Source organism: Aethina tumida, chromosome 3 (assembly GCF_024364675.1).
Source record: "Aethina tumida isolate Nest 87 chromosome 3, icAetTumi1.1, whole genome shotgun sequence".
NCBI classification, from domain to species: Eukaryota; Metazoa; Arthropoda; class Insecta; order Coleoptera; family Nitidulidae; genus Aethina; species Aethina tumida.
The window spans coordinates 36,705,050-36,733,025 of record NC_065437.1 but is presented as its reverse complement, the minus strand read 5'-3'; the positions used below and the strand labels follow the sequence as shown (position 1 = coordinate 36,733,025).

Here is a 27,976-nt window from a genome sequence, read left to right as displayed (position 1 = left end):
ACAATAAATGTGCGCTGACATTTATTAAAAACAATGTAAACTTGTACTATCCCACCATTTTGTATAATTGTACATTGTACATATAATAAGTATAGTGTTATCTCGCATGATAAAGATATTAAATGTGTCGAAACAAGTCGCGTGTTTGCTGCTTAAAAAATACGCTTGTGTTGGTTGATTTTTGTGAATCGTTTTTCGTATCCAGTGAATTGTTGTTGGTTTGTTTTGAGATTACCTTCTAAGCAATCGGTATACCTATCAATGTTTACTTTAACTGCAAACTCTTATTTATATTGCGATTACTTACTTATTTTTAATGTTTAATACGACCTTGTGGAATTAGTGTTGTTTACTTCACATAGTGTAATTATCAAACACTTATGCATAATTATAACGAAAATTACGTTACAACTAAATTAACTAAAAAGTGGTTTCGTAAATAAATGATAAATCAGACAACATATTTAATCGTTTTGTAGTTACCCTATTAAATAACTTTAAAATTTCAATCAAATTTTGGACATGTATCAAAAGCCACTTAGGCCAGAAGCAGAAAGTTTGTTCCGCAGTAATAATGAACCAGCAAAAAGTCCACTTTTAATAAAACGATTCAAGTCTCGCAGTGAATGTAGTGCTACAGAAAAAAAAAGTGTTCCCTTAAGAACACACTCAGAGTGTGACTATGACAGTGTACAAAGCGTTTCCGATGATGAAGTGGAATTGAGATATTTTTCAAATAATGAAAAAGGAAAGAAATCTCGACACAGTTTGAAATCTCTTAGCAACAGTTTTAGGAACTCCTTCAGGGTAAAACGGTCGAAAAGCTGCAATGACCGAGAAGGTTTGTATATTTTTATTATGTTTTTTGGAAAACCTATAATATATTAATATTCATGTTTTCTCAATACTTGACATTTTCAGATGCACCCAAGATTAAACCTAAAAGATCCACCACCATTAGGCTCATCACATCAATTTTATTTTCCACGCCAATAGGACTATTGTAAGTATATCAATAATACGGTTTAAAACAGGTTGACATATTGCTATTAAATTAATAAATATATCAATAAGAAATTGAAAGTAACAGTGAATTTGCTTATTCTTAAATGTAAAATGTGTTGCATATTAAATTTATCCACTAATTTGTCAATACTAAGAAGGAGCCATTAGATATTCGGGTAAAACGCCACCGCGTGTGTAAAATTGGATCTACTAGGCTCCTAAGGTAGTCCGTTTTTATTTAAGAATTTATTTCAAATTATTTTCTAATGTCATAATAATATGTGAGAGGGAAACAAGTGATCAATCCAAAAACAGACCAATATTTTATGAACTGAGTGACGCCGCCTCTATCTAGTAGTCCTGCCATGTTATCCTGCAGCAGCGTTTGTTGCGCCACCACACATCCTTCCACTGGAACTACACGACCCTTCCTGCTGGCGTCCCGACCAGTGTGGCCATTCAGCAAACCATACCCCTCTGAACTTGATATTTTCGTGAGACACGTTCGGCACCTTTGGACTCGGCACGGTTCGGTTTCTGAATCGGAACGGAACTGCTTGGACCCACATGTTTATAATACATTAGCAGCGAAGTAAACAAGAGTTTTGTCTGTTTCTTATAGCGTTACATAAACTTGAATATATGGAACTCGATGCGAATTTTCAACATTGTTGTTGATATACAATTTGAATTAATATATAATTCTTGATATTCACAGTCGTTTAATCGTTTTTAATCCCTTTATTAATCAGGCCTATCAGACTGTGACGAATTGTTTGAATTGTTCTTAATAAAAACTATGTTTTAAGAAAGTAAAAACCATAAAACATTCGTTAATTTACACATAAATTATCTATTCTACGTTACTAAAGGTTAATTTACTTCGATGATAAAATGGTATATAAAGATTGTAATTATATTTTTATATCTTGATTAAAATTTAAATACATTATAATTCATTGATGCAAAGAACGGATTGTCAGTAATTTCAATAACATTCGTTAATTTATATATACATATTTATTTTATGGATTCAGTGTTATTTAATAAAACGCAGAAATTATACAAAGTTGTTTATTACTAACAATATTAATTAAAAGTAAAGTAAAACACAATAATATTACTATGTACCTTAATATTAGGATTAAAACTAAGTCTTACATGATATTTAATTTAATAATAAAACTATCTTAGGCCTAACTAGCTTAACAAATGTAAAATTAAATATTTATTATAAGTTTGTACACAAATGTAGTATTCGTATTTATATTACAAATACATCAATTAATATAAACAAAGTACAAATACTATTAAAGTATTGGACAAATATGATAGATAAGACTGTCAGAAGATACATATGGATGTTCGATCAGTTTCGAGATACACGTATATGAACAAATTTTAATTGTTTCTTGTTTTTCAAAATATTCTCCATGAAGATTGACACAATTTTTTATGTGAACCAATTTTCAAAGCACTTTGCCATCTTACCCCAACATGGTACTTTCAAAACAAGCGTTTAAAAGCTTGCTAAATCAATGGCTATACGGGGAATATTCCATCAGTGCGATGTTTTGAGTATTCAAAAAGTCATCTGTGAGATTCGATGTGTCACAGCCCACATTACCATGATGTAGAATGATTCTTGTTCGGTTGTATGTATTCCTCATTTCTTCGAATACTTCTGACAAACAAATGGCTATGTACCGATCAGGATTGGTGCGAATCCGGGATCACAAAACAATTAATAATAGTTAATTATATTTAACAAAAAGTCCCTATCTAAAAACTACCTACTAGCCCCTATCAATTGATATTGAAAATTTAGAATATTTGTAACAGAATCTTTTAAAGAACTTAATTAATCAGAATATTATACCTAACAATATTAATAGAAAGCTCGTTGGCCAGTTTAATATTGCACTGAGAAAGATTCAAATTAATATTTTTTTCAAAGTTTGTGAGTCATATAAAGTGGTTTCCAACAACACACGAAGAAATTGCATGTGAAATTCTTGATAAAAAATCAAACTATAAACGTTAAAAGGTCAAATCAAAGTGGACAATATTCATATTTTTAAATGTAAAATATGGGAATTTTTTTCATGTATTATGTATGTAAGATAAATTGTGAACGATATTGACTAAATAATGAACATCAACGAAGATCTTACCGCGACAATGTTTTTGATAAAACGTATTTTTTAAATTGACCATTTTACGGCGCAGACATTTTTATTTTGTGGAGTAATTTTGTTATACTTCAGAATTCCCCCGAAACGTGTATGGCAGAATTAGCGATAAATCCAATCAACGTCGACCTACAAACTCGAATAAATGTAGATATTCAAACAATGATCACGAAAGCGTTAATTTTTACATTAGCAACAAATTGTTTACAGAATGAGGTGTAACATAGAGAACCTGAATAAGAATAGTTGTTAAAAATCTCGCAACATGACAAGATATGCGCCCATGTGGAACAAAATTTATTTTAATGTAATATCAAACTTCTTAAGAACTTATGAAAAGGTGTAATATACAGATTGATAAGTTAAACAACCCAGTAAGACGACAGTTAGGATTGACATTTCAAAAGATGAAGGTACGAAGCGATCTGTTGACATTAATAAAACTCGATGCCATAACGAATTGTTTGTACAATCTCTTTTCTAACACCATATTCCGTTTTGCAATATTTCCTCTTAGTTTTTCAATAATACGAAAATGATGATTAAAAGAATTATTTAGTACTTTACAAAACTTACAAGGCGGTCTTAACGCAAGTAAACTACCCTTCTCTTAGAAACTCCCTGCAAACAAATGCCACTGTGGATATTTTGCGTGCATCACTCCAAACGGAAGGCCAAATATTTTTTGGAAGCTTGCAAATCTAGATACTAATTAATAAAAAATATAGCACAACAACATCAAGATATTGAGTGTTTATTGGCGAACCATCCCTTATTTGGCTAATATGACAAGCAAAACAAAAAATACAAATAAATGACACCTAGGGTAAAATAAAATTCTAAGAGAAAACTGACTGACTAATTTAGTTTAATTATTTCTCTTGACAAAAAAGTCTATCTGAGTTATTTCAAATTTATATTGTATATATATCTTTTTTCAGCGAAAGGAAAAACGATTAATTTACTCAAGTTTCATAGAAATGTTACTTGTTTCGATTCTGCGACATCTGGTCATCTCGACTGGATAAGACAAATATGACTGTAAATAGATAGAAAATAATCACTGTGGTGAAAAATGCAATAGAATGACATTCTGAAGAATTTGTATACAAATTTTAAAGAACAATGCAAAGAAAAAAGAAATCACTCAAATTATTTCATTTTTATTTTTATACGCGTCTTCTAAAAGTGATTTTGCAACATTTTAACAATGATGACTTTTTGGAGAAAATTATCGATAATGTTAAACTGATTTATCTAAAACATTCAATGAAAAATATAGTCATCAAAGAGTTACTTAATCACAGAATCTTCCTAAGAATGTTGCTCAAAAAATGGTACAACATATGAGAAACAGAATTTAGATAAAAGATAGAAACACATTTTGACTCTAGAGAATGAAAAGAATAATATTTATTTTAGTAATTTGTTCTTCATAAATGCGATTCGATTATAACATTACCGAACCCGAATGCTAACAATTAATTACAAAAAAAATAAACCCATTGGTTAATGGGACAGATCCAATTGTAACGAGCAAAATTAAATAAAAAACAAAGACACGAAGTGGACATTAATGACAATCTACTTTCACGAATGACCTGTCTATATGTATATCTAAAGTTATTCGGATTCATAGGTAGACGTTTGTTGGAATTATTTCCTGACGTTTCGCTAGAACGAGTGGCTATCATCTTCAGAGGTCTGATTTGGTTCATGTCACTTTGACATTTGATTGATGACTAAATTACAACCTAGACAACTGATGTTCTAGAAATTTCGTTATGTTCGTTGGCCGTTCTTATCTGCTTAGGGATTATGGTGTTTTTGAGAACTGTTGTCCCTGAGTAACCTTTACTTTCTATATGTATTTACAAAAGCATATATTATAGTGTTTCTTTACAAAAAAGTATCAAATAAAGTGAAGTCCGCCCACCAACTTTCATGAGGAATCTGAATCTGAAGATTCACCAACATGAAAGTTGGCGACAGGCTTCATTTTATTTGGTGCATTTTTGTAAAGAGACTGTGGTGTCATTCGTCCAAGTAAACTGTCATTAACATCCAAATTCTCTATTTGTTGGCCACGATATTTAATTTTACACGTTACCAATGCGTCTATTGTCTCTTTACCCAATCGATTTCTTTTTTTTGTAACTACGTCTGGAAAAACTGAAAAAGTCCTTTCAGCATCAGCGTTCGAGTTAGGTAATGATCGAATCGCATTAATGATGTTAAACAAATTACAGAAATAAAAATGATTGTTTTCATTACCTACGGTCAAAATATTCTTCCACCCCTCATCAAAATTTGCATCTTTCAATTCTTCTACCATTTTTTGAGGAACATGTTTAGGAAGATCGCACCATTCTTTGTTTAACTCCTCGATGTCGATATCAACATTCAATATTTTAGATACAGCTACCACCGAATTAAAATTATCGTTTATAACATTATCGATAATTTTCGCAGGATCAAAAATTTTTAATTTTTCCAAAAAGTCATCGTTGTCACGTAACGTATCAAAATATGATAAAATCGCTGTAGAAGCACATATATAAAATTGCAAACAATTTGACTGAATTTCCTTTGCCAATGTTCCCTGTTCTTCAGAACCAGCAAGCAAATTCTGCACAATGTTGTTGCATTCTTCGCCACAATCGATATTTTCTAAATGATTAGCCGAAACATCAAGTTTTACTTGTCTTATACAGTCGAAATGTTTCAATAGACCAGGTTTTAGGAAATGTCGCAGAATTGACATAAGCAACATTTCTGTAAAACTATGCAGTAAGTGAATCCTTGTTTCCGATGACTGAAAAAAGGCATTGAATGTGTTAAAATAATTTAAAATAAATTTCAAAAAACACAGATAGGCTTTGGTATCTTGAGCAATAATTATTGTAAACTAGTCTTGCAATGTTCTATCAGAATTTTGTTTTACTCTAGGATCAATATTACTTGCATCTTGTGTTTTACTTAATACAACATTTTTGCTTGTCATATCAGCTAAATAAGCCACTATGGACGGCCAACACAACAACAAACGTTCAATAGCTTGATGTTGGGTTAACCAACGTGTGCTATTATTTTTTATTAATTTACATTCTAGATTTTGCAAACTTGCCAAAAAAAAATCAAATTCAGCCTTCCGTTTTGGACTGTCACGTACAAAGTTAATAATAAATGTTATTAATTCAATAATCCACGGCGGCATTTGTTTGCAGGCAGTTTTCACAATTAGATTACATGTATGAGAAGGGCAAGGAAGTTTAATTACGTTAGGACAAGCCTTGTTAAGTCGTGTAAAAAATGAATTTTTGCTTCCAATCATCACGGACGCATTATCGGAAGACAGTGAGGAGATGTTGGAAAAAGGAATCTGGTATTTTCTCATTTCTGATGAAAAATGATTGTACAAACCTTCCGCTGTTGTATTTGTTGCATCCAGTTTTAATACTGTCAATGGATCTGTTCGCACATTCATCGTCTCTTCATCAACAAATCGAGTTTGAAATGTCATCCATTTTTGTCGTTGTACCGGTTCGGTTAACTCATCAATATGTAAACCAAATTTACAATTACGCAATTTTGCAATATGCGTGTCTTTTTCATAAGGTCCTAAAACATTTGTTATTACATTTGTTAATTTTGTTCGACCCATACGCATATCTTGTAATGTGGCACGATCTTTACCAACTATTTGAAAAAATTTTAAAAATTTCTCAGCAGCTCTATGCGAAATACCCGATTCAACAACTAATTGTGCAAATTTAGCTTCCGCACATCTTTTTCGCATTTCCGGAGAACCCTCAGGTAATTCAAAATTACTCTCGCCGTCGAAATCGTTGGTGTTTGAGTCATTGTGATGACGAAGTCGATGTCGTTCAATATTCATCCTACCCCCAAGACATGAAAATGACGATTCACATAATTTACATCTAAACATATGAATATCATTAGGATCCTCTTCCAAAAATGGTTTGAAAAGCGGCTCCTCAGTCCACCGAAATTTGAACTTTTGACTTTTTTTCGTTTCGCATTTTTTATTTGCAGGAATTCCACATGCAATATTTTCGTGTGTTTTAGTTTTTAGATGTCTTTTAATTGCAGACAGATTTACCACTTTGTATGACTTGTCACAAACTTTGCAACGATAAAGATATTTATTGTTTGGATCTTCCTCAATGCAAGATCCAACAAATTTTATCCAAGTTTTTTTAAATTGTGGCATTTTAATGAAAAAATAAAGATAATTACAAAAAAAAAAAATAACTACCCTAACCTAACCGACAAAAATTAAATAATAATAATAATAATAATAATAATAATAATAATAATAATAATAATAATAATAATAATAAAAATAAAAATAAAATCCTCGAATAATCTGTGAAACAAAATAAAAAAAATTAAAAATGTAACAAATAGCTAGATATTGTTAATATATTTAAACACATTTTACTAATTTGGATTTATTTTTAAAAACATTTTTCTGTTTTGTCGAAATCAATAAATTCATAGATTAAATTTATTAATTATTTATAAAATCTTACCTCTACACCAATTCCCAATTCCAATTTAATAATTAAACTAACACCTCACTGAAATTAAATTTTCATTAGAATCATTGTTTAATAAAAATATATAAACTTACCTGTATATATATATATATATATATATATATAAAATAATCACATTTAATTACTCTTTTTTATCACTTTACTTTAATTCACAATAACTATCTTCAAAAGCTACAATGCAAAGAATGCCACGTAGAATCGAAATTAATATTGTATTATATACAGTTATGATCAAAATAGGATATCATTTTATAAAAATAAATGTAAAATAAAATATTGTAAAATATTATAATTTTACCTTTATGTATTCCATTTCCACTATAATAAGTAAATTGTTTCAAGTTATAAAATGATTCTTTATTAAAAAAGTCAAATAATTATATTTAATTATATTGTTTGGTTCAAATTAATTTAAAGTTTTCGTTTAATATTTAAATTAATTAAATTAAATTAACATTTATTTTTAATCAACATATTTTTTTAATATTAACATTTGAAATCAGTTCAATTAAACAAACTTAAAGTTCTTCAAATATAAAAGAAAATTTCTCTTTTGGTTTTCATTAATCTGAACTAAATTGTTATTATGATTATTATTGAACGAGTTGTGCTGTGGAATTAATAAAGTCTATACCAAATTTATTCTAAAAAGTACCAATGTTAAGATTTATCAGTAATTTTATAATTGAATATTATTTTCCACACTTTATATAAAATAAATATTTGTCCTTTTTTATAGTCCTAAAACGCATAATATGATATCTGCAATAATGTTCCTACAAATATATTGTTAATTTTTAACCTTTACTTATAACTATATAATTATTTTTAATAATTAGTTTAAATATATTATGTATTTAAAATATGCACGTAAATGCACTACATTTGTATTAAATAATTTAGAATTTAATGAACAATTTGTACGGTGAACAATATTAATATTAACAAAACGGGTAGTTAATTAACACATTTGTGTTTGAAATCAAAATCATAGTATTTCTCTCAGAATTATTTTATTGTATAAGATTATTTTAATAATTATACAATATATTTTTACAATTAATTTAACCATAAATATATATTGATTGTTAATATTCCACATATATGCACTACATTCGTATTAAATAATTTAGAATTTAATGAACAATTTGTACGGTGAACAATATTAATATTAACAAAACGGGTAGTTAATTAACACATTTGTGTTTGAAATCAAAATCATAGTATTTCTCTCAGAATTATTTTATTGCATAAGATTATTTTAATAATTAAATAATATATTTTTACAATTAATTTAACCATAAATAAATATAGATTGTTTATTACATTATTATCATTGTTTATTTTATAATTGTGGTTGTATTATTAATTTCATAATTATATTGAAAGAAAAATGTACTATATTCACACCGACTCCAAAATTTTATCCTAATAATGCAAGGTCGTCAAATAATGCCGACCGCAAATATTATTTAAAACGCTTTGCAGGTAAATATAAAATTGGAAAAAACTAATACTAAAAACATCATGCGTATCCACGGCAGTCGCGTTTCGATTCGGAAACCGAACGTGGTGGACGAAAACGAGCAGTCCAAAATCGTCTTAGACCCGTGAAACCCGGTTTGCTGAATGGCCACACTGGTCCCGACGAGGCGTGCTGTCTACGGTGTCCGCGGACTACCGCTGTGATCTCCGCTGACCTACTCGTCCAATTCGTCCATCCGGTCCTCGTTTAAAATCAAACAGCCACTGTAAGAATACCGAATCGAACCGAGTTGCCTGATTTTATAGCCGTGTCGAGGGTGTTGTGATCAATTAAACTGTTGTGTAACTGGAAGGTGAGATCCCATCTTACACAATCACGTTGTTTTACACACTGAATTAGGGATATTCGTTCGTTCAATCAATTTTTTATTTTTTTTATTTATGAATGTCACTAATTATTTCTTTTATGTTTTCTAAACATCATTTGAAAATAAGAGAGTAGAAAGTAGTAGTAAATAAGATGGCATTTTTATAAAGTTGTTCTATCCATTATCTGGATGGGTAAACATGTTATGAATTATTTCAAAAAATAGTTGGGTATTTTTGGTAATTAGGATAATTAACTTCATTAATTAACATTGACACAAATAGATGGGTCTACTAAATTGAAACGATAATTAATAAATAATGACCTCCTACAACACCTCCAATTCATGCTCAAGGGTAAATTGATTTCACCTTTTACCTCAAGAGACTGTGTGAATACTGAACCAAACAGAACTCAGAGGAAGCTGCATCTGGCGAATAGACTAGATATTGTAATTTAATTTAATCCATAAACCTATTTTTTTGTATATAAAAGAACTGACAGTAGCACATTCTTAGCTGATTTCTGAACATGAACCAACTCGTTTGCACTAAGCTTCTAGAGACCTAAACCTTAATTAAAAATATTGCTCCCTGTACCTAATGATATGACTTTCAAGAATAAGTAAGTCTCTTGGTCAATGTTGTATTTTTTGAACTTACAAACAAACCATTTCCATTGCCTTTAAATATTTTAGACACGACATAATCCTCAATTCGCTTCAAATTGGATCTAAATGATGAAATTTATTTTTTGTTATGTTCTACTGTTGATAAAGAGTTTATGCTCCGTGATCTTATTAAACAAACTAGTACAAGTTATCACTGCCGCCTTAAACATTCATTTTAATTTATCTAGACTATGGTAATAATTTGGAGATAGTTTGGAGCTCACAGTAAGCTTACTAGTCGACCATTGACAAAATAAAGTGAGCATTCGACTAAATCAATATACAGAAAGAATGGCGAGTGTCACCTTCATTCCCGATCCAATTATCAAATTAGTTCCGCGAGTCGTTACAGAGATTTGAAACGTTCAAGAGCTTTATACTTCCTCCTATTGGAGTAAATATACAGTGGTGTAAAAATAACTGAAACTGTCGTGTTTAATATTAGATCTATGCCGATTCGTTTGAAGAGAATGTATATTTAGATTGTTAGCAAGTTTCCGCGATCCTAGGAACTCATAGATATTCATATGGCTAATGATTCAAGTTCAAGTTCCGATGATGGGTAAGACGATTTGCACATAACGATACAATTGTATTTCGTGATCATGTGAATGCGTGTGAATGATTGAATTTAGTGGATCTCTGGAATTCCTTAGTAGATGGTCAACTTTTCATAATCGTGTTTTATGTCATCTGAAGCATGTTCCGTCGGACTTAAATCAGGATTTCGAGTAGGCCAGAAAAATCGAATGATTTCAATTGTGTGAGGTGCTTTATCATACATAAAAGCGGCGTCTTCTCCTGGAACAATCATGAGTAACTGCAGTCTTCTAGAACCTCTGTTAGGCATTTTTGTGCAGTGAGTCTTGCATTTTCAATGAAGATTAATTCCGTACGAGCTTCGTAAGAAAATACTCTCCATGCCATAGCTGAGCCACCACTGGAATAACACTGTATTAGTGCCGCTACAGAATCATTTGCTTGTAAAAAATTTTAATTTGAGATTTTTCTAAATAACTATATTTACAGGTTCGTTAATGTTAAATATACATTAAAAACTAAATATTTGGCTCCACTGGATAAATTTTAATTAATTATCAATAATGACAATATCACGGCAGTACATGATAAAGTAAACTTTCGTGATCTATTAATATTGGCAATTTAGACATATAAAAGTTTAAATTATATTACAAACGTGACATATATTATAAAACAGTTTGGAGCGTTTTACAATTATTATATAAATTAGTCATTACATTTTAACAAAGAAATATTTTAATTTGCTAGAGATTAACAACAACAATGTGATTATTTTAAATATTACTCACGAAAGGTTCCTTTATGACATACTATAACTTTACATTGTTAAGTGTCTTATCCCGTAAATAAATAAATAGAAAACATTTTTCATAAAACCATATTATTTTCAGATCTTTGTTCACCGAAGATGACAAATTAAACCTTTCATTAATGCCTTTCAGGTATTTCTTAAAATTTAATTTAAATAATTTTGTGTTCTTCTATGCACTTGTCTATTCCTTCTGAAGATTGTATTAAGTTCCCTGTGGGACGTCAATACTTTTTTCTATTTGATTTACCGCACTCTCATTCTTATTTTCTATTAAGATGCATCCATCCTTTACCCTTTTCTTAATGTGTTTTCTAATCCAATTTATTCTTACATGTATGCATGTATATTTATTTAATAAATGTACATGCATACATCAAAAATACAGAATGTTTATTTCATATTTGTAAAAAAATTTACTGGTTTAAGATCGAAGTGCCCCTATATTTTTGATGAATTAACAATATTGACAATAAAAAGTTTGAAATGCTTCAAAAATTGACACCCGACGAAGGCCAACTAAACTAAATTTTTTTTAATGTAAATAATAGAACAATCGAAGAAAGTAATTTTTTGTGTTTGATTTGTGTTCGAATTAAAAATCCCTATTCTATTTATTTCATTAAATGATGAATTGTGTTAAGATATCTTCATCTAAAAATGTTACGGGGTGTTTCCTTCTTAACTTTATGTAACATGTTTCGATGTACGGTGTTAAATAACATACAACGATTATAAGTGATTTGTCACTTTATAAAAACATATACAACTGTCTACAACTGTATTTTCAGACAATCTGTACCACCTGCGCCGCTTCTTATTGAAGATCCACCCAGTAACGACGATGGATCCACAGATCTGGAAGAGAACATAAAATACTTAGGAGACCCCGCGCTCCTTAATGGGTAAGATGAATTAATTGTATTTACTACTAATTTAACAGTTTTGAATTATACGTATAAGTTAATAAACAAGGCTTTTGGTTAAATGACAACGCAATAGAAACAAACAATTACACCACTATCCTTAGGTCAACAGCCAGATTAATTTTTACAACCAGTTAATTCTTTAAAAATTATCTATCTACGTTGTTAGCGACAATAATAATATCCCAAACCGTCAGTTTCTTGTTGAACACCCGAGTGCCACTAATTTGCTACAAAGGGCAATGTGGAATGAATGTGTCGTTTTAGTGTATTACACATTAAATTTATGTTTCATTATCATTCCATAAATTATTTATTAACCGATTAAATAGTATGTGTATCGTATTTTTATTTTTAACATAATTCCTTTGATGAATTATTATAAAGTGTTAATTTATAAATTAAATAAACGTCAGATATACGTAAAAGATTCTTTTCGTGTAATGAGAAACATGAAACATTCTTGTTTTTATATAATTAATAAAATTTAAATGTGTGTAAAATCTGTTGGTTAGGACTTGAACAAGTGATATTGTTGGTGAAAAAGTGTGGGATACAAAATGAATATTATTAATAGAAACATTCCGGATTGTAGAGCCGACAATGATAACATCGGAAGGCGATTGAGCTTACCAGTGTCAAAAGTGTTTGGGTTTCCTAAGAAAGCTAGAACTAATCGTTCAAATAGCGAAGCATGGTAAGGAATATAAATCATTTTCAAAATTTATACTAAATATTATGTTCAAGTCGGTTTAGTTAAACTAATTTTAACAGAAATTTATAATAAAATTTATTACTAATATAATTTTCTTCCGTCGATATTAAAATACCTCACTATTAACCTATAAATTTATTAAATCAATACAAGAGAATTGCTGACAACTTTTTAGGTGAGTTATTCAAATATAGCAGCGTCCACAGTGAAGCCACACTTGGAAATAAAAGTGCGGAAACTTTTTTTATTGTGTCTTGATCTCATAATGTAATATTATAGAAAAAATGTTATAAAATAATTATAAGTTGTGGAATCGATAAAACTACAATGACCATGTCTGTTGTTGTCAATATTATAATTAGATCATCCTATCATGTTCAGATTGCTCCTAAATCTTTACAAATATTAATGCAAACCACAAATAACTATATTTCAAATGAAGATGACACATATAACTGCGATTTTGGTTTCAGGAACAGTAATATTAAATATAACAATACTACTAATGCGTTTAAAATTAGACTTAACTTTACATTTGTACTATTTAAATAATATCGTTTAATTATAAACTAACTCTTATATAATTTTTATTCGATAGTTTCCTTCATTTGGGGTTTGTTTATTTTTCTGTGTAATGTTAGTTGCCTACTATATTTGAAATATAGGAATTAAAAACTGTTAATATGATTTTTTTTCCTAACGTAACATAATACTTAGTTAAACAGTAAAAAGGTAATAAGCTGTAAAATCGATAACTATGTTGTGTCTTAGGTCTTGGTACACATGTTAAGCTAACCTTATTGGATTACCAGTCAAAAAGACTAAAATGTTTGAAACAATTTGTTACATTATGCATCTTTTGAGTAAATGACTTTTTTCTAGTGCTTTATCGCCCCTCGTTAAGCTGACAAAATCAAAAACACAATGCGGCTGGAACAAAAGGGAATACCATGAAATTAATAAAGAAACTTTGAAATTTTAACAAAGTAATCAAATTTATTGGTCTATACTTGAAATTAATATCAAATTAATTTAATAGTTAAAATATTTGAAAATTGAACTATGGTAATTTAAAGTAATGTATGTATAATAAATGGAAGTGCAGAACCACCTGACTATTCGGAAAGTAAATCAGCTGGTCGAATCGGTTGGTATGGCGCATGGCAGGGCGAGAACAAGTCCCGCTTGCCTCAACAGAGGCAACTGTCAAGTTTCGTGCTTCTCACCGTTCTGTCAGTTGGGCGCCGCAATCTATAAGTTACGTCGCTTGTGAGATGAGTGTGTGTCGTGCAGACATTGTTTGGCCTTAAAATAAAACGTGTTATGAGTTTCTTCTGATGGGACACTGAGTTTGTGTGTTGTTCATTTGTGAGTTGTAACCCTTAAATTTTTAGACCGAAATGTACCGATGAACTGATTGACATGGGGCCATGAAGACTTGCAAACTGCACATGAACGAAACGTTTTTCACAAAGTGGTCAAATTAATTTGCCAAAATAGATCGTACAGTGGAAAATGGCAGAGCCCAAATCTTACGGTCCCGCAAGTACCACAGTGTTTCGGATTGTATGAATGAGTCCTCAGTTATGCTGTGTTTTGTGCAAGGATTCGATCAGAGCAAGGACGACAAGGATGTGGTCCCACTTAAAGAACACCGCTTGCAAATCGTTAAGAACAAATTTCTTCGAAAATCACGGTAAGCGTTCTTTGTAAAAAGAACTTTTGTGGCCATTAATTAATCAAATATCAAAAAGAGAAAGTAACGGACGGAATATTTGACTGTTATCTAGAGTTAAGGGGAACCAACCAATAACCTTGACTTGAATTTTGCAGGCTGAATTATATTAATTCAAATTATTAACAATATTTTTCTGCAAAATTATTAACTATAATCTTACAATAAAATTGAAAGTGGTATTTTGTAGAATTTGAGATTATTAATTTCGTCATTCTCGACAAGAAATACAAATAGGACAAATTCATTACTTTAATTATTGATGGTCGTCTCTTGAAATTTATTGTAAATATTAACATAATAAATTTAGCATAAAATAACAAAAAACTTAAATAACCGCTTCGTCAGTGGAGTCATTGACTATGCCTTTGTCACAGGATGAATCCATTTACTTGAGATGAGATGAACATACATACGTCCACTGAAATTATTTTCAAAGCATCTAGTTTACAATTTGCATCACGTCGTCGTTTTAATTCGAATGTAGATTTCCATGAATTTAAGTTGAGGTCGTCGTGATCGGCACACTCAAAATATCAATGTCCTCGACGTTGCCATACTTGTAATATTTATTATAACTTCTAATTAACTGTTTAAAACACGTATAATTTAAATATTTTATGTGTGACCTACGGCTGTAAAAATAGTTGGTGCACTATATACAAATATGCATTTATAAAGAAATAATACCATTTATCGGTTAAGAAGTATTGAAACACGTCTCAAGTTTTGAAAACATTATACATTTAAAAAATTCAGAAGAATAAGTGGCCATTGAACTCTGTAAGTTGACATTAAACGCATGTATATGCGAAATTAGATTTTGTTGCCAACACAAGAGTTATTATTTGCTTATGAAGTGGCTAAGCTAAAATATTATATTCAATTGAGAAAAACAAATAAAACATTAGCATACAATTAACTAACACAAAATAAAAATTATGAATGTAGTTACGATAATTGTTTTTCCATGTATCGGGTACATATGCACATTTTGTGGTCAAATCAATTAAGGTGAACAATTACAATCAGTCGATAACAGTGATGTTGTCAAGTCAACATGTGGCTTAAGAAATTTGTATATAATATAGATAGGTAAATATTTATTCATTTTTAAAAAAACTTACGATTTCTTGATTACATTGTAGTAGGAAATGGTAGATTAGCAACTCCCTCGTAAACAAACATCTAAGAGCAGTTGAATAAGAAAGACTACGTTCATTTATAGACTACACCTCTCTTTTTAAAGATAAAAGGGACCAAAATATTTGCTTAATTTTTCTTGTTTCCTGTTACACGTTGTTGTGGCTGATATTACTTTAAACGCACATATTAATCTGATTTGGTTTGTGGCACACTGTTTAACGATATTCTTGATAGTAAGGATTAATATTATTTTATTAAATAAATTTATTTTCAGTGGGAAGATCTAAATATTGCTGACATTGCTAAAAACACTCTCGATTGAAAATACAATAATACAAAACAACTACTTTTATTGATTGGCAAATTGTAAAAATCTGCAAACGACATTCTTCTAAGCAAATAAAAATGATTGATGTTAATTGTGTGGTACAATAGCAGAATTCTCCAGAATTTTGTCTGAGAGTACATGGAATTCAGCTAATAAAAGTTTGGATCCTAGACACACTACTAGAACGTTGAAACACTATTGACTATTTGACTATTGTTCAAAGTTGGTTTTATAAAGATATTCAAAATTGTCCACACTTGGCATTTATTTTGTGCATATAACGAATGAATTTCTAATCCAATATGCTTAATATGTCGTATAAAATAAAAAGATACATGATATACCAATCGTATATAATATCGCTGTATTTAACTAAATCAATCATTCAATATTTGAAATATATTTGAGAATTAAAAAATAAATATCAAATGTCATATTTCATAATTCAATAATTGTTCATTCCGTCAATTTAAATGTGATCAAGTTACATGATACATGAAGTGCAAGTGAAAATTATAACTTTACATCAATATTATTGAAACTTAATATTAAACATCAGTATTTCTATAAATTATTGCTTATTCATAGAAATAGGTACACACGTGAAACATTAAAAATGTCCAGACGGTTCAAAAGACAATTGGCATATAATGTAAACGATGTCTGCCAAATTAACTATGGTTTCTGCACGTGTCACTACGTATTTCTTATTAATGCCCGGGAAACTTATTGATTTCCTCATGTTTTAATAGCCATATTATCGATTTCAATATATTTTATTCATGCTTATTGAAAATTGATGCACTCCATAACAATGGAAAATTTTGCACTTGTCTATCAATGAAATAAATAATTTGTTTCTGTTAAATATTTTCTTGTTCTCTTATCAAAAACTAAAAAAATGTAATCATTGTTAAAATTGTATTCACTTACAACTACAGATAATAATACCGTGAAAGGTGTCTAAGTATAAGGAACGATAAAGGGGCCGGTACATGTTCAGTTTCTTCGTTAAAATTCAAGATGAAACTGCTAAATTGAACCGAGTCCGTTTGGCGACCCAGAATATTATTACTTAACAATCTGATAGCGTTCAGCAATATTGCTAACATATTCGTTCAAAGCTCTGGAAGTGTTTTACATTATTGGCAACGGATTCTTCACGCAGACAAACTCCGATGCTCTTCTTTTTCTTCCCATGTTAATTAAATATAGCCGCTTCCAAAGAAAAGTGACTAAATATTGTTAAATATTCTAAATACGTCTTATGATGGCGACGAAATTAGAACTCCTACCTACATTTAAGTTGGCCGCCACTCAACTATCCCGATAGTCCAACTTTTTCGACTCTACCGAGTCCGACCTATTTCTGTTTGTCGTTTTGTAAAGGTGTATTTTTGTTGTGTTGAGGAACATTCAGACAAACTGGAGTTAATTAAGTTTTACTTGAAAAGAAAAATATGGCAGCCACTTTTAACAAAATCCAAGTAAGTAATGAACTTAGTTTGCTCCTTTTCTAAAAATATTTTTGTGTGAACACTTGACCATTGCAAAGAAAGTGTAACACGATAATATAGTTTTGGGAAAACATCAAAGTTTAAAGTAACCCGGCAACATGAGAATAATGAACATACTAATAAAAAGTAAAGGAGACCTACATCCATGTGTTTCATCAGAGATCATCACTCGTCAGCCAAAGATCTAGTTCTGTGGTAAAAACAAAGTTTACCAAATTTTAATCATTTACTACTACTGCTACAACACTACATTTTAGAAATTGTTTGAAATTTGTTACTGGTTTATTTGTATTACCGTGAACAATATATCGTTCAAATTTATTGGTTTCTGTATACGTATACAGTATGTGCAATGATAATGAAAATAAGTACCCAGTCACCTCCACAAGGCCGTTGCTCCACACTTGACCTTTGTATATGTTATTCATCGTATTCTAATGTATTATTCATATTTCAAAAGAAAACTATGAAAATGTTAATTAACGATTCGTGTCATGAGTATGAAAACTATTTTAATTATCTATTTTACGGAAGTACATCGTATCCCAAAATTATTAATTTAAACTGTTACAAGTATGTTAGTTAGTTAGTTAGTTAGTTACGACATAGGAAAAAGATATTGATTTGAAATTTTTACACAAATTATAACTTAACTTTATTTTGAAAAAAATTTTTTCAAAAATTTTGACATATTGATGGTCTAACTAAAATGTCTGTAAAGTCACCAATTTTGGTTCTGAACAATTTCACACACATTTTAGTTAGACCATCAATTTGTCAACACTTGTAAAAAACTATTAGACAAACTATAAGACAATATACACCCATTTTATTTATAACTAAATGTAGAATTTTAATTTTGTTTAAAATAATTAGTAATTTCAAATCACAAAGAGTATAGTATCTTCATCCTTTTAAGATATTTTTAATGGTCTCCACGTCTTTTCTAAATTTAAAGAGATACTTTTTTTAAGCAAGTCCTAAAAAATAGCTATGAATAGATTTTAAACTAGTAGTATATTAAATTATTTTACTTTTAAATTTCAAATGTTCCAACTGTAAATGGAAGAGGAGATATATTTTTTTCAAATCAGTAGAAACGGATATGTTTGATTAATATTTTTGAAAATAGTGTTGCATAAATATTTATAATAGAGCTGCGAAATATCTTTCACAACCTCCGTTATTTATAAGTATAATTATTTCCTAGATCTCACAGTTCCTTGTGCTTCTTCTATTTTTAAACTCAAATGGGCACTCAAAAATGACTGGTTAAAGTGTCGCGAGACTAAACTTGTTCTTCGATCTTCCATTTCCAGTATCAAAGTAAGAGGGGGAGAGGGGGGAGAATATATAATTTTAATAATAATTAATGTATGTATAAATAATTACATAACAGTAAGTAAGAACGGAGACGACGAGACTGAATATCTTAATAACAATAACACATGTATTGATATATTTATGCAAATTCACACCCACTAAACAAGTTTTTGTCATTACACACATGAACAAGCCCGATAGTTGTTCATAATTGGAAAAGTCACTTTCTAAAGACCCATTCGTTAATGATGTATTCGATTTATAAATATGATGCGTATTAATGTTGATATAATGGGTTTAAGAATGTGTAATTTATTTGATTCTTGAACGAGATTGTTCATTCTAACATAAATTAGGATTTTGTACCATATCAGTATTTCGACGTGGAAACAAGAAAAGCAGCTTTTTCAATTCAACCTATATTTTCCAAAAGAAAACTTCATCTTCAGTCCCAGATTATGAGTATGGTGGGTGCGATAGGAGATCCCAACTAAACGAACAAATCGTGTGTTTAACCACTTTAGTTGAATGCGCAGGAGCATTGTCATACTGCCGTGGCGTCAAAGCATCATCAACCTTTTAAATCTTTCCTTAACCATTCATGAGCTCATCAAGAGCCCGAAATTCATATTGAGAGTGTTATTAGATACTCGTTATAATGAGTAATAAATCATTTATCATTTATCTACCTATAAATAGTTTGTCTGTTACGTCAAAGGCGTATTACTCACACGTTTATTATTATTATTATTATTATTACATGCAAAGATAAACTGTTGAAAATTTGGTATACGAGTACCTATTGAAATAAGAAATGATTCGAAACATTTAACGTGCCTAGAGTACGAAGAAAAAATAATGTTGGTCAATCAAACTCACTTCGCATGAAGACCCAGAACTACCGCAGAGCCGCAAGACCTCTAACAGCAAACCACAGTCGCCAATGTAACCACGCTTTTACTTAGGCATGCACGATTGTCATGTGTTTGTTAGTAATACGGCAACGTGGGGGAAGATGGTATGGGGAGCTGTTGCTTGTGGTGGTAGCGAATAGTCAATAATCTCCTTAGATCGATGCACCCACGTTACTTCAAACCATGCAGTTTCTGTGATTAATTAAACCCTCGACATCTTATTCGGAATTTGAACTTAAATTAACCGTTAAACACATCAAGTTAGATTTGATGTGTTCACTCTGGTGTTCTCATATTTCAAAACTTAACAATTAAAATACATGTTTTTTAAGGTCATCTGGAAATTTTCGGAGCGCGGGGGCAAAATCGGCTCCAAGCACACCGCACGGGGGAGGCAGTGGCAGTAGTTCCATCGGTAGCTCAGTGTTGGGTGTTGCTGCCGGCCACAGCGGCGGTCTGGTCATCAACGCCCTCGGTACCACCACCACCACCACCACCAACTCGGACTTGTTTGGCACAACGGTGTCGCAACCGTGCACCCCTAATTGCACGTCACCTTCTATCCAGCGCAGCCCTAGTCATTCGGTCTTTACCAAATGTGATAAGTAAGTTTCCAACAAATGTTCAATAAACATCTAGTTTATACAGGGTGATCATCCAACTGATTCGTAAACTCTAATTCGACTCCTGTTGTTACAAAATATTTGTAATTATCAGTTATATTACTTTATTAATGAAACAAAAAATAAAAACATACGAACATAATTTGGATAAGATTATCTCTCACTTTCAATAGTGTATGTGTGCACATATGTATTATATTTACGGCATATTGGACGTGTTCATATCGTCTGATAAACCTTATCACGTTTGATAATATTGAAATCTTTTCCTACACTGCCATTTTAATGTACAGTAAGTTACAGTGTACAAGTGTACAGCAGTTTAGTTTATGTTTGTTTCTATTTACCATAAGCAAAATGTCAGATGTGAGTTCTGTTTCTTCTTATGGGGAAGATTCTGAGTAAGTACTTTTACTTGTTTTTACCTGTGCTTACTGCAATAGATGTAAACGTTTATCGATTTAAATTAAATTAAATAAAATTTTCTTTCAGTTACCTTTAATAAAAATCAACGTTAATTTTAATATCTACGAACATAGCACACCTAAATATATCACATAAGATAACTTACTTGTTTGTTGCGAAAGATGTAAAAATAACGCACATTTCCCCTATGTGTACTGATGATAATCTGCCATAATGGCTCCTTATTGTGTGGTACATGGTTAATGTGTGTACGGTAAATCTTTACAGACCTTTTTGTCAAACCATCACTTTTGTTACTATTAGATTTTGGGTATAGGACATGTTATAACTATTTGTTTTTTATAAGTTCTATAAAAATTTGAAATCAATACTTTTCTCCCTCCATAAATTTCTAATAAATAAGTAGTAATAAGAAAAATCACCCTGTATATTTAAAAGTTGTATAATGTTAAATTATGTTATGTAATCTTAATAAATTGTTTATTGTTTGTGTGTAAAAAGACACATTTAGTTGAAACACAACAGGTGTCGGAGATATTAAGATAAGTTAAGTAAATCCATTGTATCTAAACTATTTTTTGTTGTAGAACTAATCTGAAAAATCTATCGACATCAACACCCCAGATGACAGCGCAAGGCCAGCTTAATGAGCCCCCTAGTCCGAAAACCATAAAAGAGGCAAAAGTTCGTCCAACATCAAAGTCTCACCAAAAGAAATTTAACAGACATTTTCATACTGTCGACGACGAAGTTGTTTTAAACCGTAAGTATTAATCACCAATTTTGTTATGTTTATCTCATATCACTCATATATGCGTTTTTAAAGATTACCTCTGCGCACTGATCGGGGATATCCTGTTACAAGGTCATCTCTATATAACACATAATTACTTTGCTTTCTACTCAAATGTATTCGGATACGTCACAAAGGTAAGACACAGACAACAGACAAATATCAATTCATATTTCAATACAAACGTGTACAAATGTTATTTAGTTGCTGATACCGATTCTATCGGTGAAGGAAATTACCAAAGAAAAGACTGCAAAAATCATTCCGAATGCAGTAGGAATTAAGACAATTGAAGACAAACACGTGTTCGGAAGTTTAATGTCCAGAGATGCAACGTTGGATTTCATGACTAAAGTATGGAATAAAGCAAAACAGGCTGATGCGAACTCTATTGTTGCTGAAACACCAGATGTGAGTCAGTCACTGTTTAATTTAACGCCAAAACATATAATTTTCTACGTAATTGTTTGTCTAACAGGACCAAGAAATAGAGGGGGATTCTAGTGAATCTGGAGAAAGTGGTAGAGACAGTCCGTTGGAAGAAGAGCAACCAACATTTAAAAAATGCGACAATTTACCTGTTCAGTCACAATCGGAAACTGAAAGTGAGTGACCTATTGTGAACTATTAGGTAATCGTACAATATTCAATCTAGAACCTATTTCAGTTGCCTGTGAGAGACGCAGTTCCCAAGGTATCACAAGGACTCTGCAAAATGCAATTTCAGAATTCTCAAAACTGCCACGCCAAAGCCTGATTCTGTTTGCTACGACCTTACTGTTAATATTATTATTTTTATCAGCTGGTGTTTTACTGTACCGAATTAGTAAAATACAAAATCGTTATTCACTGGCCCTACAAGATTCTAGATCAGCAGGCGGAGGAGACGACATATATAATAACATTTTGCATTGGCAGTCTCATCTGCACACAAGGTCTGCGGGAGCTGTGAATAATTTTTTAGACAGTAATCTTGACCAGATTGCCAAGGTAAAAATGAAATGGAAGAAACCGTTCATGTTTTTACCTACCGTTATTTTTATTACAGGTGCGGCAGTCGTTAGAAGCGTTATCAACACTGCTATTATCAAAATCGAATCCTATACCTAAGAAGGAAGATAAAGGTCACAATGAACAAAAGACAGATAGAAACAGTTAGCAAAATAAGGGCAAGTTATTTGAAGCTTTGTCGCCAAGTGGTAACTAGAGTTCAATATCTTGTAACGAAACAAAACTCAGCAGTATTCTATTTAATAGATTCCCTTGCAATAACATATAGATCCACCATAAGAACTGATAAACTGGTAACAAGAGAAACAGAACAGATAAATAATATCAAACAATAGCAATTTCGATATATTTATATTAGTGTTTACATTTTGCCAAAAAGTTGTTGCCATACTTCTGTCTAAACCTAAAGTATTGTGCACATTAAAAAAAAATTAAGCTCAATTAAGCTCAAAAATGATGAATTACTTGCTAGGCTTATTTTAATCGAGCACGAGGTCACTTGAATTATTTAGGTATTTAAATTTTATTTATGTTACTAACATATTTTTAAATTTCCCTTGTCTATTCGGAAAATTAAGAAATATTTCATAATAATATTTGGTAGGCCTAATTTTTTTATAATTAACTCTTAAATCCTGTAGCGGAAACATACTAGTTCAAATAATTTTAATTCCAAATAACTTTCGATAAACAAAATGAGAGGTTAGGCTAGTTGTGTATCATATACACTGTTAATGATTTTCGTAGTGCAATTTTGCATTTATTATCAATATATTTTATACTGTTATATGGAAAAATGTGATTGAGGTATATGGGTGACATGTAATGTAATTTCATAAAATATTTATGAATTAACTGATAAAATTAGTTACTTAAATTTAATCTTTATATCGGCAACCTTTTTTTTTATTTTATTTTGTGTAATTTGATATCAATTTATATGTCTCAATAATTTATTTGTTAATAATTGATTTAAATGGATGACTGTAATAACCAAGAGCAGAAACTATTTAAACGGACTGTGAAGTGATTGTATGTACAATTCAATATTTTTGTAGTTAGTTTTGTATAGGAGAATTTCAAGTGAATGTAAAGTTTGCGTTTTTAAAGTTTGATGTATCATACCCATCATGTTACTAGTTTTATTATAGTTACATAGGGATCTATTCAGTAACTAGTCCAATAAATTATATAGATGAGATTAAATGACGTTATGCATACGCCAAATATGACTACTTTTTTAATTTGTTATTAGTTACAGAATAATCCCCGATATAATTTATTATTTAGGATAGAGTTGGTTCCTTATTGTTAACATGTCGATTATATTCTTTTTATTTGAACATATTTTGTTGGTATTTGTTATTTAACTGTTTTTAATATAGAACAACCTGTGATATCTTATTTGTTTTTTGTGCTTTTCCATTAAACATAGTGTTTCACTAATATGCCTTTGTTTTTCATTTTAATGAAATAATATTGAATACTATAGAATAAATTGCCTAGCGCTATCGTTACTAGGTGAGATGAAAAATAATCTTCTTCACCACCACGTCTTAAATTTCAGCGCGATACAGCCAGTGTGGCCGTTTCGGAAACGGGCTTTCTGCGAACTTTATATTTTCGTTAGACTTGGAGCAAATCTCAAAAACTACGCAATCAATCTATTTCAAATTTTGGGTGTGGATTAACAAATGTTTGATCTTTGACATGACATAGTTTTAAAGTCGTAATTTTATTTAATAACAAAGTTATTGATGGTCAAACTTAGGTTATTTTCTACCATTTTTGTACAGCAAATAACTCAAAAAATAAAAAATATTTTGGTAAATGAAATGTCATGTCAAAGCTTAGATATTTAACAAGACTGTACAGTGACAATTTTCCGAGAAAAATATTGCGTTTTTTAGATTTGCTCCAAACTAGCAAAATAATAAAATTTCATACATAAACCGAATAATCATAGAAATCTGTAAGTATAAGTGATTGATTGCCATCATAGATGGCCTATTGAGTGGACGTATTCAGGGAAATTTGTACATTTTTATACCGGTTATTATAGCAATAAAATTTAAAAACTCTTTGATTCATAATACTACTAATGTCACAATTACAAAGTGGCCACATGTAAGAAAGCCATTGACATGTGAGTCTGTATCACAGAAGAAATTCAAAAATAATATATATTTTTTTAAAAAATATTAATAATTGATTATTCATCATTAATCAAATTTATGTGATGTAAATATATATTTTAAACCTATATTTTAAATAGTTATCAAATTATTAAAATAGTAAATTTTTAACCTGGAAATCTAAACAGGAAATTCGGCTTATTGTTCAATATAATATAATACAATAAAATTTTCATTATCTGATAAATTAAAATCAAAACAGTTTTTATATACAATATTTTTTGATGTATAATTACAGTAAACTAATGCGTAAACTTTGTAATTTGAATGAAATTTATAGGAATTTAACGTAGTGAAACAAATTATTTTAAAATTTAATATTTTATTAAATTGACATTTTTTTGTCCTCTTTTCCCGCGTTTCTTTGATATAAGGTGGATCAAAACATTTTAAATTTCACCCTCTTCTATTTAATAGTATCTCTTATCCTAGGCAATTAAAATGGAATCTTTCTAATTTCGAAAGCATTTTGTTATTCCAAAAATTCGTCTTTATGAATTACTTCAACGAGAGGTTTATTTTTTGGACCTGAATATACAATAAAATATAGCATAGATTAGTTCCAATAATATTTAATTGAAAGTAATATTCTATAAGTTCTACATTATAATCGTCTCATAAGAACACTTGACTTCCACAATTTCGTCTTCAGAAATAATTCCTGAAAATATAAAAATTTAATTATCAAAATACACAATATAATTTATAAATATCCATGAAGAACATCTACAAATAAACCAGCAGGCTTTACAATTTTATTGCATTCTTCTTCAATTTTTTATTTAATTTTCCTGTAATTCGTAGCTTCTGTAGAAAAATTATTATTTTTTTTAACTATATTGACACAAGATTCTTTTAATTTTAACGTCTCCAAAATTAGAAGCAGTAAGCCGATGCATTTATTAATAATAATATGGGTTGTTAAATTGCCAATTGCTTTTTCATTTATTTAAATTGTTCTTTTTTAGTAATCTTGAATTGATCTAATATCTCATTTAAAATAAATTGTGAACATTGGGTAGATTCGTTATACTTCTCATCTCATTCTAAAAGATTATCCACAATATATGATCCTATTTTCTTCAGTTTCCTGTTTCTTAGTTCCAGTAAATGTAAACTTTTGATTTTTTCTTAGACCAAGAAGCAAATCTACGCGTTTTTGGCATTTTCTAAGATTAATATTGCTTTTATTTTATTATTGTATACTATAATATATAATCGTACATGCTTCTTTGATTTTAAATTTCACATTAAAATTATGTGTCACTTGATTTTCCAATTTTATAAAGTCTAAGTTAATTTAACTACATAATAGAAAATAGCTCAAAGACAAGTTATGTAACAATAATTCAAGAATATTAGGTGAACCAATAATATGAACGAAAAAAAAAACTATATATGTATTTATTAAAAAAAATAAAAAAAAACGAACTATCATATTTATTTTAAATACTCTAAAGTCGATTTGAAATGAACATAATACATTCTTCATCTTTATTCATAATTTCACGAGGAGAAAAACTAACAACAAACAATGAACACGGAATACAAATCCATCCAGACGCTTCCAATGGAAATCAAAAATATGAAATAATATCAAAATTATGACAGATACAAGTAAAAATTAATTAATTAATTGATGACGTGAATTAACAAATATACTTAATACATACGAAACAAAAATAGAGCAATATAAAAACTAAAATTGAATAAAAAACTTACCTTTAAAAGTTTATAACAAATTACACTTTGTCTGATGACTAAAATAAGACTAATTTGTTCCTCTGTTTGAAACTGATGTTTCTTCAACCACCAAAACTGAAGTAAAATTTCTAAGTCAAGTACTACCCAAACAGAAAAAATCCATTTGTTTTGTTATTACATTTCACTTAAATTTCGAACCAAAAAATTACACGCAGGTTACATGCACTAATTTGTATAACTCATCACTTTGAGGATGCGACAGTAAGAGTTTGAAGTAAATACAAATTCAGAGCTAGGGTCACTATTAACTTTGAGATCATTTTTTTTTAATTAATAATAGATTTTAAATCGGCTTCCGTATTTGTATAACGTATTTATTATATTTGTTTATATGATAAAATGTGATTGGTTTACAACTAACTATACAACAAAATATCACAAAACTTGTTAGCACTAAAAAACAGTTAATAACTGTATACGTTATATTATAATATAATATATATTATTGTATTATATATTAATTTTATATAATTTTTATTAATAAAAATATAGTAAGAATTCACAAAAAAGAAAATATCACAAAACTTATTAGTTTTGTATTATATATATTATTGTATTATATATTAATTTTATATAATTTATATTAATAAAAATATATTAAGAATTCATTACTATTATAAATTTCATAATCTATTTACAACCAGTAAATTCACCATATGTATGAGATCTCAAGTGCGGTCCTGTTCCATGCAAAAAAAATTGCAGCCGAACATTTTACAACCGAATGTTTGTTTGATTTCGTGGCGGCACCACATTACGGGCTATGTTTTGTTTTGCATCCTTTTCTGGCCGAAAGTGCGATTCCTTGTCTAGTAAACGCCGCTCTTAAGAAAATAATATCCATTAAACGTCCGTTAATTTATATTTATCAATTATGCCTTAACAAAAGTGATTGTACACACAGTTA

At 29.8% G+C, this 27,976-nt stretch overlaps 1 protein-coding gene across 8 annotated transcripts; it reads left to right on the top strand.

Moving 5' to 3' along the window:
* Nucleotides 1-37: 37 nt before the first annotated feature.
* LOC109605487 (GRAM domain-containing protein 2B) lies at nucleotides 38-24,556 on the top strand. 8 transcript variants are annotated; one of them, XM_049964596.1, is made up of 12 exons: nucleotides 38-841; nucleotides 922-1,003; nucleotides 11,736-11,786; nucleotides 12,445-12,558; nucleotides 13,175-13,276; nucleotides 20,590-20,862; nucleotides 21,894-22,069; nucleotides 22,133-22,236; nucleotides 22,304-22,510; nucleotides 22,578-22,704; nucleotides 22,767-23,089; nucleotides 23,148-24,556. In XM_049964596.1, exons 1-12 carry the CDS (start codon nucleotides 523-525, stop codon nucleotides 23,256-23,258), a joined length of 1,989 nt encoding a protein of 662 aa, XP_049820553.1. In that variant the 5' UTR covers nucleotides 38-522; the 3' UTR covers nucleotides 23,259-24,556. The 8 variants fall into 8 exon arrangements, with proteins under 8 accessions (XP_049820553.1, XP_049820551.1, XP_049820554.1 ...); XM_049964594.1 differs by having other exon boundaries at nucleotides 22,755-23,089; XM_049964597.1 differs by lacking the exon at nucleotides 11,736-11,786 and having other exon boundaries at nucleotides 22,755-23,089.
* Nucleotides 24,557-27,976: the final 3,420 nt, after the last annotated feature.